The sequence below is a fragment of the Eleutherodactylus coqui genome, chromosome 1 (assembly GCF_035609145.1).
Source record: "Eleutherodactylus coqui strain aEleCoq1 chromosome 1, aEleCoq1.hap1, whole genome shotgun sequence".
Lineage (NCBI taxonomy): Eukaryota > Metazoa > Chordata > Amphibia > Anura > Eleutherodactylidae > Eleutherodactylus > Eleutherodactylus coqui.
The window spans coordinates 52,850,178-52,866,401 of NC_089837.1; the positions used below are offsets into that span (position 1 = coordinate 52,850,178).

At 43.0% G+C, this 16,224-nt stretch overlaps 1 protein-coding gene across 1 annotated transcript in view; it reads left to right on the forward strand.

The window, feature by feature from the left end:
- The window catches only part of LOC136620988 (cytochrome P450 2K6-like), a 58,563-nt gene extending 42,701 nt beyond the window's left edge, over positions 1-15,862 (forward strand). Inside the window, exons 7-10 of the mRNA XM_066596143.1 lie at positions 9,084-9,219; positions 12,933-13,118; positions 14,646-14,786; positions 15,575-15,862. Of these exons, the coding sequence (XP_066452240.1) occupies positions 9,084-9,219; positions 12,933-13,118; positions 14,646-14,786; positions 15,575-15,753 (642 nt within the window). The 3' untranslated portion in view covers positions 15,754-15,862. The remainder of the gene's footprint in view (positions 1-9,083; positions 9,220-12,932; positions 13,119-14,645; positions 14,787-15,574) is intronic.
- The last annotated feature ends 362 nt before the right edge of the window (positions 15,863-16,224 follow it).

A 16,224-nucleotide genomic window follows, 5' to 3' on the forward strand; every position in this document is an offset into this window, starting at 1 on the left:
ATTTATATGTCCAAATTGGGCACCAACCTGGTCCTATGACGCCAATGTATTGATGATATAATTTTTGCTTGGTCTAGTACCCAGGAAGATTAGGATACATTTCTTTATGAGATTAATGTTAAGAATTACAACCAGCAGATGACCAGTACCAGTGCAATTACTGTCTAAATGAAACAGGCGAGACCCCATGGTAACATAGTATGTTAGGCTGAATGAAGACAATGTCCATCTAGTTTAGCCTGTTTAAACCCCCACCCAAGCAGCCATTTAGCTCATTTGGAGGAAAAAAATCTTTCCTGACTCCATAATGGCAGCCAACATAATCCCTGGATCAACATTTGAGATTATCAACCCCACTGGTCACCTAATGTCCATATCCTGTAATATCATAGCGTTCTGGAAAGACATCTTGCCCCCTCTTAAATTCCTCTATAGATTTTTCCATTACCACATCCTTGGGCAGAGAGTTCCACAGTCTCACTGCTCCTACAGTAATGAGCCCCCTTCTGTCATGGTGATGAAACCTTCTTTCCTATAGACATAGAGGATGCCCTCTTGTTACCGTCACAGTCCTGATCATAAACAGGTCATGGGAGAGATCCTTGTATTGTCCCCTAATGTATTTATACATAGTTATTTGATCACCCCTTAGCCGTCTTTTTTCGGGGTAAATAATCCCAATTTTGATAGCCTCTCTTGGTATTCCAGTCCCTTCATTCCATGTATTAGTTTTGTTGCCCTTCTTTGAACCCCCTCAAGCACAGCAACATCTTTCCTGAGCACCGGTGTCCAGAATTGTACACAGTATTCCATGTGGGCCTAACAAGTGCCTTATATAGTGGAAGGATAATGTTCTCGTCCCTCGCCCCTATACCTCTTTTAATGCACCTCAAGACTTTACTTGCTTTTGCTCCAATTAAGTTACAGTCCACTAGTACCCCCATGTCTTTTTCCATATCACTTTTCCCTAGCAGTACCCTATTTAGTGTGTATTGGTGACATCAGTTTCTCCTGCCCATGTGCATAATCTTACATTTATCAACAATGAACTTCATTTGTCATTTTTCTGCCCAAGCCCCCAGCTTATCTAGGTCCTTCTGTAGCCGAACATTGTCCTCCTTTTTATTAAATACCTTGTATAATTTTGTATCATCTGCAAATATTGATATTTTACTGTGCAGTCCCTCCATCAGGTTGTTGATAAATATATCGAACAGAATGGAGCCTAATACTTGACCTGTGGCATCCTAATAGCAACGGTGGCCCAATCAGAGTACGATCTATTTATTACTACCCTCTGTTTTCTATCTCTGAGCCACTTTTATACCAAGATACACATGTTTCTGCCCAGTCCGAGCTGTCTCATTTTATATATCAGCCTATTATGCAGCACAATGTCAAATGCTTTAGAGAAATCCAGATATACGAGATCAAGAAACTCTCCCAGGTCCAGCCTAGAACTTACTTCATCGTAGAACATAATCAAACTTGTCTGACATGATCGACTTCTCTTGTACCCATGCTGGTGAGGAGTTATACTGTTGTTTTCCTTGAGGTATTCTAGGATGGCATTGTCATAAACCCCTCAAATATTTTTTCAATTATTGAAGTGAGACTTACCGGCCTGTAGTTACCAGGCTCTTTTTTGTAAATTGAAACCGCATTGGCAATGCTCAAATCCAATGGTACAATCCCGGTCTCTATAATGTCCATAAATATAAGAAATAGCGGTCTAGCTATCACATCACTTAGTTCCCTTAGAACCCTTGGGTGTATTCCATCTGGGCCCAGTGATTTATCGATTTTAATCCTCTTTAACCGGTTTTGCACTTCCTCCTGTGTTAGGCATGCAATACTTAGCCTATGGTTTGTTTTATTCCCCTGCATCTCGTGTGACATTTCTTTTTCATTCGTGAATTCACTTGAAAAGAAACTATTTAATAGATTTACCTTTTCACCCATCGTCTTCTATGGTTTCGCCTGCATTGTTTGTTAAAGGGCCAGTGCTTTCAGTGTAAATACTTTTACTGTTTATATATAATTTAAGAACAGTTTAGAGCTATTTTTGCTCTCTTTGGCGATCAGCCTTTCTGCCTCCTCCTTAGCAATTTTGATCTTTTCTTTACATATTTTGTTTTTTTTCCCTGTATGATTTTAACTCTTTTTCGCTGCTTTTTTGTTTTAGTAGTTTAAACTCATTTTTTTGTTGTTGTTTATTGCCCCACCTTACAGTCTTGTCGAGCCACATTTATTTCCTTCTACTTGTAGTTCTTTTATTTTTAAAAGGTATGAACTGCTCACATGAGATAATTTGTCGTCTGTGCTGTTATTTTTGAGGACGTTGTCCCAATTAATGTTGCCAATGTAGTTCTGAGCTGATCAAATTTTGCTTTACTAAAGTTTTGTTTTTTTGCCACTCCCTGATAAGGTTTCTTATTGAAATCAAAAAACGTGGCAGACTCCATGGATGTGAAGAATTTACAAGAAGTGATTTGTTCTCCCATAGCATCAACAGAAAAAGGCTATGTTTCAGCCCCCAATTGGGCCTTTGTCAAGCTCATAGCAGTGCATACAATCACAGTTTATATAATGTAAGGAACCTATGGGCAACGCCCAGCTACTTCCTGTTACTCCCACAAAACAAAAAGAGTAAACAGATGAAAGGACAAACAAAGTACATACATATTCTACTAACATTCAGTACGAGTGCAGTGTCCACATGTGGCCGCTCCAACCATATATAGATTTTCTGGTATTCCTACAGGTGCATCTGCACAGGGCACCTCTTCCATTTGCCTTAATAATAAGATTATCGTTTCATCTGTTGCTTTTGGTGGTCTATAGAAAATCCCTATCTGGATTTTGTTATTTTTTTTCTCCCTGTATTTCTACCCACAGATTCCACACTTTTATCTCCTGCACCTATATCTTCTCATAGCCTCGGCATCAGGTAGGATATAACGTACAGACACACCCTTCCCCCTTTCCATTCCCCATGGTCTCGTCTAAAGAGATTGTAACCTTGTGAATTCACCGCCCAATCGCACTTATCATCAAGCCATGCTTAAATTATTCCCGCTATGTAGTAATTTTCATCAGTTATTCTCGCTTCAAGCTCACCCACCTTACCAATCAGACTTCCTGCATTCATTGCCATACAATTTATACGGCTGTTGTTGTTCTTTATATTCATTGTGCTACTAATGGTACTGTTAGCTATTCTGTCAGTTCTAACTGTACCAACCCCACACCCTGCTCGACCCCCATTCCCATTACTTGATCCCGGGTCGCTATCTACATTGTCTACCCCTGGTTTCCCTTTTTGCCCCCCCCCAGTCCCAGTGGGCAAAAGAGCATAAAAATGGGGTCACTTAGCAGTGGAAAACATCAGCTGGTCAGATGAATCCAAATTTCTGTTGTACTATGTAGGGGCGTAACTAAAGGCCCTGGGGCCCGGGTGCAAAAGTTCAGCTGGCCTCCACCCCTCCATCTGTACCCATGTCATGCTAATTTACATACATGATCTAGCCCCTTGGCGTAAGCTTTCTAAACTGACTCATTTTCTGGACTATCGGAACAGTTTATTGCTCTATAGTAGCCACCATCCGGTCGCCATGAAGGACTCACTACCATGGAGTCAACTCTTACGAGTGCGAAGAATAGCACACGATCAAACCATTGATTTAAGATTGGATGAGATGTGTAGGAGGTTCCTAGACAGGGGATACCCTGCACCAATCATCACAAAAGCTGCCATACGAGCTAGGGCAATACCACAACAAGATCTTTTGACACCTAAATTAAAGAAACAGACAATGGACAGGATTCCGTTTGTCAGTACCTTTAATAGTCTTAGTGGAACCGTTGGTAGCATTATCAAAAAACATTGGCCACTGCTGACATTAGATGGGGCTGAAATACCTGAATTTAAAAATAAGCCTATAAATGCATATAGAAGAGGTAGAAATATAGGTAACCAACTGGTCCACTCACACTTTGCTTCACACAAATCAGCCGTCCAGAGTTTCTTTAAACCCCCTAGGAAGGGGAACTTCCCATGCCTTGCCTGTAGTTGTTGTAACAATTTGGTGAGGGGTGACGAATTTCAGCATCCTCTCAGGGGCAATAGGTACAAGATACAGGGGAGATATACTTGTGCTTCACCATACGTGATCTACCTCATCACCTGCCCATGTGGCCTTGGGTATGTGGGTGAAACCACTATGGAGGTGAGATCACGTATGGTGAAGCACAAGAGTACAATCCGGACGGAAAATTCACAATTACCTGTATCGCGACATTTTTTGGAGGCTAAACACAACATCAGCCAGTTCAAATTTAGGGTCATTGATCATGTCCCCGTACTTCCACGGGGGGGTGATAGAGAACTCTTATTAAAAAAGCGTGAGTTAAAATTGATATACGAGTTGGACACCATGCACCCAAAAGGGCTTAATCAGGAGTACATTTTTCAGCCGTTCTTGTAAATCTTGTTACACACATCAGTATATGAATTGTACATATGTTTTATTAATGAGTTTTTTATGGGTATATGTGTAATTGTATTCTTTTTGTTTTGTTTACACAGGTTGTTGGTCTCTCGCTGGTTCCCTCGCCACACGTCTGAGATATGACGGTCCATTATTTCATCATCTTGAAGAAAAAATATAGATTCATGCATAGTGATGTATAGTATCAATAAAATCACAATTTGACTAGGCAGTTAACAGTTGGTGTTCTGTCCTTTTTTATTGGTTTATACAATGGGTTAATGTTGGACTATTCATACTCTATGGGTGAGAATGTATATTATTAGATAAGATAGCCTTCGTCAACGTGAATAGACTAGGAAGGGATGACTCTCTAGATGAATATGGGGACATTACTTGATAATACCAGTGGTTGTGGATATACCCCTTTTTATTAGATATAGAACACCATAGTAATGATAAAAGGTCATTTATATTATATTGGATAGATATATTCTCCCTGTGATTGGTATGATGGAGAAAGAATTTACTTACTTTTTATTTTCATATTTATCCATTTGATATGTGACATTAATAGATATATACATCGGGGTCCTCTCAGTAGATGTTGCAGGCTATACGGTATGCGGTCAGTGTCAGTTGTGGTAACGCATGATCGGCGATCCTGACACTTTGCATTGCATCACTACCGGTGACCAATGCACTGAGGAGGTATCCGAGTAGATAATATGTAGGTGGAATGCGGAAGTGAAGTTGTGGCGCGGTGATGGGACCGAGTATCGGCCTCTGTGATGACAGACGACCGGCGCATGCGCAGACGCACTATCAGTGCGGTTTGCCCATTTCTGACGTGGCCGCTGAGCCCGACGACCGGCGCATGCGCAGACGCACTTTTAGTGCGGTTTGCCCATTTCTGACATGGCCGCTGTGCCCTACTGTGGCTTAGAGCGTGTTCTCGCGATAGTTGTAGCTCGGCACATGCGCAGAGGGTGCGGCTCAACTTAGATGGATACACCAATGTGTGAGGAGGTCAACTAAAGATGACATCATCAACGATGCGCCGGATAACAGCTGAGACGTGTGGAGAGAGGTAATCAGTGATGAGACACTCCTGTGCATGTTTGTATGTCATTGGTTAATGGTGTTCACATTTCCTATATATATGGTGCACTTTATATGATATGTATTGGCTTGAGGAAGGTCTACTACGACCGAAACGTTGCCGTAATTTTTGTAATGGGGAAATAAATCTTGTATTTTTCTACATTGCGGAATGCTGCCAGTCACTATTTTCTTATTCCTGACTGCACCCCTGGAGCCTTCCTGGTTTAGGCTTCCTGACTGGCTTTTGCACACTGTTTTGCCTGGCTCTATGTGAGGATATATGCTGTGCTGCTGGGAATCTCTTTTTTCTACTCATTTTCTGGACTATGTGACAATCATGCACAAATATGAACCCCATTCTTTTGAATGGTGTCATACACCTGCACATTTTTTTTTTCCGGCCTCGCATGAAAATATCATGGCATGTCCTATCTTTGGGCCATCTTTCCCTTGGAACGCCTTACATCGCCCATTGTTTTGCATGCGTGTGTGATGCGATGCAAGCTTTACCCATTGAAAACAATGGGAGACACTCTGTGACCCTCTGCTATGGCTAAAAGCATTGCTACTTCCCCAATGTGATGTGAGCTGGTTTTAACACAAAAACCCCTTGCATGCATTGGAACATCGCGAGTTGGTGAGCATGATAGCAGGCAAAGTTTCACAGGCCGCTATCAGACACACACATATTAAAATTAGCCTAAGGCCAGCTGCACACAGGTGGATTTGCATTGCAGAATCTGGAACGGTTGTCCGCCTCTGGATTTCGCAGCAAATACGGCCCATGGCATGCTATGAAAAAGCGTTTTTTCCTGTACACAAGCAGAAATCAATTGCAATTTTTTGCTCGCCTAGGAAAAATTGCAGCATGCTCTGTTTTAGTGGGGATTCCGCACAGACAGCTTCCATTGAACTCAGTGGAAGCCATCCAACCCGTGTCTCTTCCGCAATTGACATTGTGGAAAGGATTGAAAAAATACTGTACACCGCATGTGCAATGGCTCGCAGTGCTAACCATCCGCAGTACAGAAAAGAAGAAGAAAAGAAGGTACGTGTGGATGCCAGCCGGGCACGGGGTCGAATCCCACTGCGGGCTCCCGCATGCAGAATCCGACCTGGTTGTGTGCAGCTGGACTAAGGCTGTGTTCATGTTTTTTGTTGCCTTCCTGAACCACAATTAAAAATCACATAAAAAAACTGCATGCCATTTAAAAAAAATGCATGTGGATTCAAACAATATATGCGTTTCTTTTTTAAACTGCATTCATGTTTCTGATGCGTTTTTTAGTTGTGTGTAAAGTTTGCAACCATATACAGTACATACCCAGGTTATACCAGCTGTACATATATAATTATATACTGGAGATCTCCAGGTTACACCAGCGTGCAACATATCACTCTATACAGTAGATGTATATCCCTCTGTATCACTGTATATAGTGATATGGACTATGCTGGTGTAACCAGGAGATCTAATGTATATAATTTTAACTTATACCAGCTATACATACAGTCATACCTCTACTTTTGTCGCCTTCTTCTTTCAACGGTTTCCAGTTTTGCTAATTCTTCCATGCAGAATTTCTCCTCTACTTACTTTGCTTGCTTGTAGTTTCGCCGGCGGACGCCAGCCCACGTGATCTTGCTGTCCAATCACAGCCATTTATAGATTGCTCCAATCACAGCCATTTATGGATGAATGGCTGTGATTGGAGCATCCAGCGCTGGCTGTGATTGGCTGAGCGGGCTGTCACTTAGCTGACTCAGCCAATCAGAGCCATCTCTTGCTGTGAGGCTGGGAATTCAATCCATGTCAGTAGCAACAGATGCTCTGCTGGCTTGACAAGCGCCCGGCAGGCAGCCAGAAGCTCAGAAAGCAGTAGTGGGGACCCTGACGGCACCTGAAAGGTGAGTATTATTTTTTTCCCCTCTCAGGCAGTGTAGCCATGACAAATTGTGCTGCCAAAAACGCTGTACCAAGTTGTGCAGTGCTGAAACCGCTGCCCATTCATTTCAATGGGCAACGCAGATCTGAAACTTTTGTGTGAGCAGCTCCATTGAAATGAATGAGATCGTTGTACAGCGGTTAGCGCTGTGCTGTAAAAGCAGCGCTAAACGCTGTACAAAAATGTGGTTTGGCATGTTTTTTTAGAATGTTTAGAACAAATTAATTAGATTTACATTAATTCCTATAGAAATAACTACCCCTAGTTTAATTGATTTCAAGTTTAGCCGATTGCTTAAGGATGGATTACCAATGAAACTAGAGGTTTGACTGTATTTAAGTACACTCCTCTCTCTATTCACCTCTGGAGCGGTGTCTGGATAGCCAGTAAATGAAAGTCCAGGACCTTTGATCACATGACTGGATCAGGCTCATATGATCCGCGTTGCTATGCAACCAAAGGTCCTCCTGCACTTTCATATACCGGCTGTCCAGACATCACTACAGAGGTGAGTAGAGGAAAACTAGACCCTACCTGGCACTGATAGACTGCAGCTGTGAACCACTTACAACTGCAATCTCTCAGTGGGAGGGCTGCTCACCTGTAATTGGCTGCCGACTCCCCAGCAACAGCCTCTCCCCTCTGTGAGTCCCAACCTGCTGCACTGCCTCTCCGCCTCCCTCCTTTTCTCTCTCCCTCCTCCCACAACCATGTGCATTTTGTATCAATGTTAAATTTATACATCTCCTAAATGATAAAAAAAACTAAAGTTTTTCAAATGTTCTACCAGAATACAGTAAAGATGGAAATATATATCTTATCAAAAATGTGTACAGCATTTTTGCACATATTTGAGATATTGATATTGAAAATGTCAAAAAATGATACTTTTTTCAAAATCTTCCCAATTTTGGCGCTTTTAATAAATATACATAAATTCTATTCATCTATTTTACCACCTAAATGAAGTACAACATGTGGTGAAAAAACAATATCAGAATTCTATGTCAAAGTGACACATGTCAGATTTCCAAAGTTTGGCTCCGTCACTAAGGGGTTAATGTTCATTTTTTAAGTTAAAAAACCTGCAGTGAGACAACAAAGTACTTGAACATCTACATGCTTCTATCATCAGTCTGCACATGCTTCCAGATCATCATCATCAGAGAAATGGCTTTTGACGGGATCTGTGCTGCTTCTGCATCCATTTCAATGCTGCACAGCTGTCTGCAGGCTAAATTGGATCAGAGCTATTGCACTGGGTGTTGACATTTTCATGCTTTGCTTTCAACCCTATTTTTGGATGGAGCACAGCTAGCACACTATGGAGTGAACTCCAGTAATGATGAACAGCCAGATTATGTACTCTAGAGATGCTCCTGGCAATGAGGAACAGGCAGAATGTGTTATCTACACTTTGAGCATGCTCTGAGTTCAATGATGAATACGCCTATATTGATATTTGTACATTGGTTTATTTCATAAGGACATTCCATCTCATTATTATAACACTAATGTTCATGTGATATATTTTATATCTTAGGAAAAACCTCAATTGTATTTCAGCAATGAAAACCTAACAGAACTTGTTACGGACCTCTTTGTTGCTGGCATGGAGACGACCTCCACCACCCTGAGATGGGCTCTTCTACTGATGATGAAATATCCAGAAATCCAAAGTAAGAGATGGTATAAACTGTATATATGTTACAGTACACAATACATCATGTGATCAAAGGCCATTGTGTGGCTATAATCTGAAAGTGATCAAAACTGATACAACATTTTACTAATTTTCACATATAAATTGTCAGGCTGTCTGGGGCTCCATGCCCGCTCCACTGGTCCTGTCACCTGGGCTGCTGGGGTACGGCACAGGGGAGTTCCAGTCCTTGTGACTTTGACTGCGCCTGACCCCTTGTACTGCGTTCCTTCCTGTTGCCTTACCTGCTATTGTGTTTGTTTGTCCCTCAGTATTTGTCTGTGAGTCTTACTTCTGCCCCGCATCCCTAGTGAGGCTAGGCACTGTCGCTCAGTTATCACCCTAGGGGGGCAAGTAGGCAGGGACAGGGGTTGTGGGTAGTTTCAGGGACATCCACCCGCCCGGACCCCAGCTCCCTGACATAAAAGACTTATAGATTACTTCAATGGGATGACCAGTATTACGTATATGTAGCAGGGTGCAAGGGAGCTCTCCGAGCTCCCTCCACCAGTGACAGCTGTTCTGACAGCGTCCGCTCCGTCCCTGCTAAGTGTCGACTCTTGTCAGTAGAGGATCAGCAGGGAGAAAGATGATGAGCCCTTATGAGTGCCAGAGAGGAAGTTCTGCCTTCCAGATGACATCAGTGGTGCTGAGGCCACAACTCCTTTGGGGCATGAGAAGTCAGCCTGCAGATGTCAAAAGCTCAGTTTACCATTTGTTTGTGCTGCACTTGAGTGAAATAAGTGTCAGGCACATTTGGTGATGACTCGCCTTGCTGCTGCCACTTAGAGAAAGCAGAAAGGAATGTACCCATCAATGTGTAGTAAATAAGAGTTTGTATTCCGGTGAATATTTAGTCACTGCCACTTTAAGAAAATACACGCATTGTCATTAAAAAAAAGCAACTTGAAGGAGTTGTTGCTATCAAATGAAACTTTATATGTGTAAGGGCTCCCACCCACTGGCGATATTTTCTTTCTTGCGCTGCAAGAGCACGAGAAAACTCTCGCAGCGCAAGAAAGAGGCCAGTATAGAACCGGCATATCGCAAGTGGTTTCAATGGGGCCAGTGACAGCAGCGCTAGCCCCATTGAAAGCATAGGGAGAATGCCGCGGACTTCTGCCACAGCTGTCACAGCTGTGGCAGGAGTTTCCTTCATCCCCGCGGGGACCACGGGGATGAAGGAATCCTCTGCCACAGCTGTCACAGCTGTCACAGCTGTGACAGAAGTCCACGGCATTGTAGCCCATTGCTTTCAATGGGATCGGCACTGCTGCCGATCCCATTGAAAGCACTGCTTTCTGCCAAGCCCCGCAGAATGATTATCGGGGAAGGGCTTGAAATATAAGCCCTTCCATGATAATCATCAATAAGTGGTAAAAAAATTATTACTCACCTCTCCTGCGCTCAGCCGCATCCTACTGCTGGCTCCCCGGCACTGCTATTAAGCTCTTTCAGCAGTAGGGGATTTAAAAATCCCCGGCTCCTGAAAGGGCTGTGCAGATTGGCTGAGGGCTCAGCCAATAGCAGCTACTGCTTAGCTATTGGCTGAGCGCCGAGCCAATCACCCATAGATATAGCTATTCATGAATGAATAGCTAAGGGCTATGTGTGATTGGCTGAGCCCTCAGCCAATCTGCACAACCCTTTCAGGAGGCGGGGATTTTTAAATCCCCGACTGCTGAAAGAGCTTAATAGCAGTGCCGGGGAGCCAGCAGGAGGACGTGGCTGAGCGCACGAGAGGTGAGTAATAATTTTTTTTATTTTTTTACACACTTTTGGCAGATTATTGGGAAAGGGCTTATATTTCAAGCCCTTCCCCAATAATCATTCCGCGGGGCTTGGCAGAAAGCAGTGCTTTCAATGGAATCGGCAGCAGTGCCGATCCAATTGAAAGCAATGGGCTAGAATGCCGGGGACTTCTGCCACAGCTGTGACAGCTGTGGTAGAAGTCCCTGGCATTCTCCATCTCTTTTCAATGGGGCTAGCGCTGCTGCCGCTGGCCCCATTGCAAAGACTGGTGATATGTCGGCGTGATGCCGATATCCCGGCGCCATGCCGATTTTTTCCTCGCACTGCGGTGCAAGACTTTAACTTTAGTGTCGCATCGCAGTGGAGAAAATATCGCCAGTGGGTGGGAGCCCTAACTGTAATGTTCGTATAAGTGAGTGATTAAAATATCAGAGCAAAAATATTATTTATTGCACAAAATTGAACAGTTGAAGAGAGGCTCTAGTACCCTGTTGGGCGGCCTCTAGCTTGGATGCCAGACGTGATACGGCCAGGCATGGGGGCATACAGGCTCTATATGGTATCTTGCCCCATATCCTTCCACATTTGCTTTAGCTGAGCCTCATAGGCTGTGAAAGTTGGTGTCCTAGATGATCCCATACATGTTTTACTGGCAATAACCCTAGTGACTTGGCATGCCACAGAGGTGTGTAAATGTTGTGCAAGTGCAGCATCCGAGGAGCAGGGCCACAGCCGCGGAGACAGCAGGGTAGAGAAAGACCTTGTCACAGGGCTCTACTATCTTCTCCCTTTAAGGGTAGCTCGGGACCCGATCACGTTTCCGCTGAGATCACAGGGATAGTAACCGGGAGTTACCTGTAGTCTAATTGTCACTTGTGACACCACCGTTCCTTCTTCAGGAATGGATCTTGTAGATGAATAAAGTTGTCCAACACCAGAAGAGTATATTTTGGAAAAAAAAAACGCGAAAACACTTGCAGTAATCACAGCTTGCAAGTATGATATCTCGGTGAAGCTCACTGGATATTTGTACAATCAACAGTCCAAGTTATCTGCAGGTTCTATTACTGCCGGTACTCACTTTCTATCTCCACCTCAAATACTCACACTTTCTCCTCTTCTCGCTATGGAGCGGTTTTCTTTCTCTCAGCACTCAGCAGAAGTATTGAGGCTTCCTGGGTTGAACGGGCCCAGGCTGAGTATCAGGAAGTCGCTTGGCCTCCTCCATGCTCCACACACAGACTGATCTCTCTCTAGTGTCTGTGCGGCTCACTCACCGACTCCAACCACTGCCACTTCCACTGTCCTACATTACATTCTGTAACCACATATATACAACACCATCACGTGACCACAAACTTAACATTTTCCAGACAGGATAGAACATACCAGATATTAACTCTTTCAGTCCTGCAACCAACCAATACACATAAATCAAATGCACTCAACAAACAAGACACTGACAAGACATTGACATGAGACAGTCATGCTCAGCTGAGCATTATTCTGCTGGAAAATGCCTCTTAGAAGCCGCCATGAGAGGAACATATGTAGCCCTAGGATGTCCTGAATATATCGCTGAGCTGTCATTGTCCCTCATCCCATTACCATACAGACTGTCAAATGCGATGTTCCGCCAGACTATCTCACAAACAGTGGGGGCAGTGTGCCGCTCCACAGCAAGGACAGGATTAAGGCGCTCATCGTTAGGTCTCCGGACATGAACTCAGACATGGTCAGTACCCAAACTAAACCTAAATTCATCACTGATGACCTCACTGGTAACATGATGTTTGTACTAAGCTACGATTGTATCAGAACCGTCACGTGACCAAAGCCAGATAAGAATTCTGAACTAAATGTTATCAAAATGGATGACACAACTTTTTCCTTTTTTTTTTCATATATGGGTTTATGGATTTTTTTTCTTGCTGACAGGAACGGTCCAAAGTGAGATAGAGAAAGTTATTGGGTCGGCTGAGCCCCAAGTGATTCATCGTAAACAGATGCCGTATACTGATGCCGTCATCCATGAGATTCAGCGTTTTGGAAACATTGTTCCAACCAACCTCCCACATGCTACTACTCAAGATGTTAACTTCAGGGGATATCTTCTGCCCAAAGTAAGTAAAAAATAAACTTCACGGCTTCTATGGGCTCATATCTTCCATTGCTTCTCAGAATATATTAGTGGTTAGATACCATAGTCCAGCCCATACACTGCTTTTTGGTTCAATGCACACACACTGAAAAGCCACTTTATTAGAGATGCTAAGTGAGTTGTTTACAGTTTAGTGGCATAATGAACCTTTTTTGGACTTCAGAACCACAGCAATTCACAAGTGTTCAACGATGCAGGGTGTGCCAGGAAAACAATTCTGTTGTCATTATTCCATCTCCACCAGCCTGAGCTATTAACACATGGCAGGCAAGATGTCAGGACAGCAGATGTGAACCCGATGTGCTAGAAAAAATGAATTGACTTAGAGCTAGATTCGAGGCAGCACCTGGGATTCCCCGGGATTTATGCTTTGACCCATCAATCTGAATTTGGTCCTCACTGCAGGGAACACTAGACTGTTATCCCAGATGTAGTCTTGATAATATGGTAGCAAAGTAAACTGCTCATAGTAACACGGTAGTGGAAGAACAGACAGAGACATGGTCATACAACCGGGCCGAGGTCAGGGCAGGTAGATTTTTGTATAACAATGAATCTGACGAGTGCTCAGAGTAGGCAGAAGATAGAATAAACTTGGTCAATAAACAAGCCAGGCTCAGGAGTAGAGGTATTAAGAAAGTTGTACTGAGTGATACAGATCCAAATCAAAATCACAAAACAGTCAGGATAATATAGCACTTTTGCACACTAGATAGACTTATTGCTTAAGCACCCTCTAGAGGCAGAATGACTCTTAAATGTACCAAGACCTGTCAGGATTGGCCAGGAATGGGAAAACTGGGTATGTGTATACTCTACTGGCAGCAGTGATAAAAACCCTGTGTCAGAGAAGTATCAACATCTGGTGCCAGTGACAGCAAAAGCGTCGTGACCCTCTGGGAAGGAAGTAAGGACAGGTACTAACCACAGACCTGACACACAAATGTGCCAAATTCTTACCTTTCCATCATCATGCTGAAACAAAAATCTGGATTCATCTTACTACATGATATTTTTCCACTGCTCGCTGACCTAATTTTTGCACTCTTTTGCCCACTGGAGTCTTGTTTTTGTATTTCCCTTAGACAGCAATGGCACTTAAACTAGTTATATTGCATTATAGCCTAGCCGTGTTGAGGAATGGTGATTTGTTTACATTCATAGGATCCCCTTTCACTGGAGAACACACCGTTCTTAATATACTCTCAACATCACTGCATAAGAAAACCCACAGGGCTGGCAATACAATCCTGACCCCAGCTAGTCTTGCACCGATTATCAGGCCTCGTTGGAAGTCACTCAGATCACTTGAATTTCCCATTCTAATATGGATTTACACTTATTGGATTTCCATACAGAGAGGCTCCAATCCTGAAATTATAGAGGTCACTAACAAGGTGGCCATTCAGAGTAAAATTGCTCTTTCCCTCTGGTCAATCAATGGTCAAGTTCCATTGTAAATATGAATGATGTCAATTTTCAAATCTCCAGGGGACACGTGATGCCACTGCTGACCTCTGTACTTTATGACAAGGACCATTTTGTAAAAGCCGATGAGTTTTACCCAGAACACTTTTTGGATTCCAGTGGAAATTTTGTAAAGAAGGAAGCTTTCATGCCTTTTTCAGCTGGTGAGTAGTTTTCTCAGATATTTTCTTTTACTATGTTGCTAGAGTAATGAGTTGAGAGGAGAAAACTTCTCCACCATCAACCCCACCAAGCTAAGAGATATAATGATAATTCATTGTATCATAAATCAGGGTCCAGCTAGTTTGAACAACACATTTAGTGCCCTGGAGGGTCCGGAGCTCAGTAGAGCAACCTTCTGCTTTTTTGTTACCTCATTTCCCTAAAAGTTAAACAGAAGTAATCCAAAGAGTGTTAAGATTAATGACAGTAGCCATGATTGTAGCCAAGGTGCCACTGAAAACATCAGATTTTCGAGAGAACAAGTTTGATAATAACTAGCACACTAACACTGAATAAATTGTGAACATATAATGGGTTGGAGCACAGCTATTTTAACCAAACAACAAAAAAGATACAGAAGATAACCAGTCCAACCCAGGAGCATTTGAAGCAGGCACTCTGTGGGTACATGAGGGACACACATGGAGGCATCTGTGAAAGACATGTTTGGGGGCGGTCAGCTAAGAACTGTATGGAAGCATCTGGATCTAGCACTCTGGGGGTATGCATCTTGGGGACATGTGTGCAAGGAGAGGGTAATTGTACCTTTTTTCAATATTTGAGTGTTGGGGCTTGTGTAAATGTTCTAAAAAGGCTGATCCACTCATGATCTTGTAGCACTGGGCCCACAAACGTTTTAAAACAGTCCAGGTTGAAGACCTATAGCATTTTATTTTTTCTTTCCTCTTGAAAAATACTAATTTTCACTCATCATATTCCATTTCTGTAGGCAAGAGAAGTTGTGCTGGAGAAAGTTTGGCAAAACTGGAACTGTTCATTTTTTTCACAAGACTGCTGCAGAACTTCACATTCCAGGCTCCTCCTGGGGCTACATTAGACCTCACTCCTGCAGTTGGACTTACAACTGGACCATTGCCCCATAAGATCTGTGCTATACCTCGTGTGTGACTGATGAGTGTCACTTGTATTGACAATTCTACTCAGCAATTAGATAGGTTTGTAAGAGCATTTGCAAAGGGAAAAGCTTGTACCATGGACAAGGTCCTACTATCTTATCAACTTGTATCCTGAAAGAATATTCATATGTAAGTCTACAATGTCCATGTTTTTGATCTATTTATAACCTCTTGCAACGGACATGGGGCGTAATTAAAGAAGCCTAAAATACACCATGTAATAAACTGCAGGGCATCTCAATAACCATTAAATCCTGCTAGGATGCAGAGGGGCGAAATTGCAATGTGAGTAAGCTAAATGTTTAAGTGCAAACTAATGAGCAGTCTTCCAGCTCAACCCAGCCCAGATTGGGGGAGGGGTGACTGCTAACAAGTCTGCACATGTGAACTAATACCAAGGAATCATAGAATGGTAGAATTGGAAGGGACCTCTAGGGTCATCGTGTCCAACCCCCCATTAAAG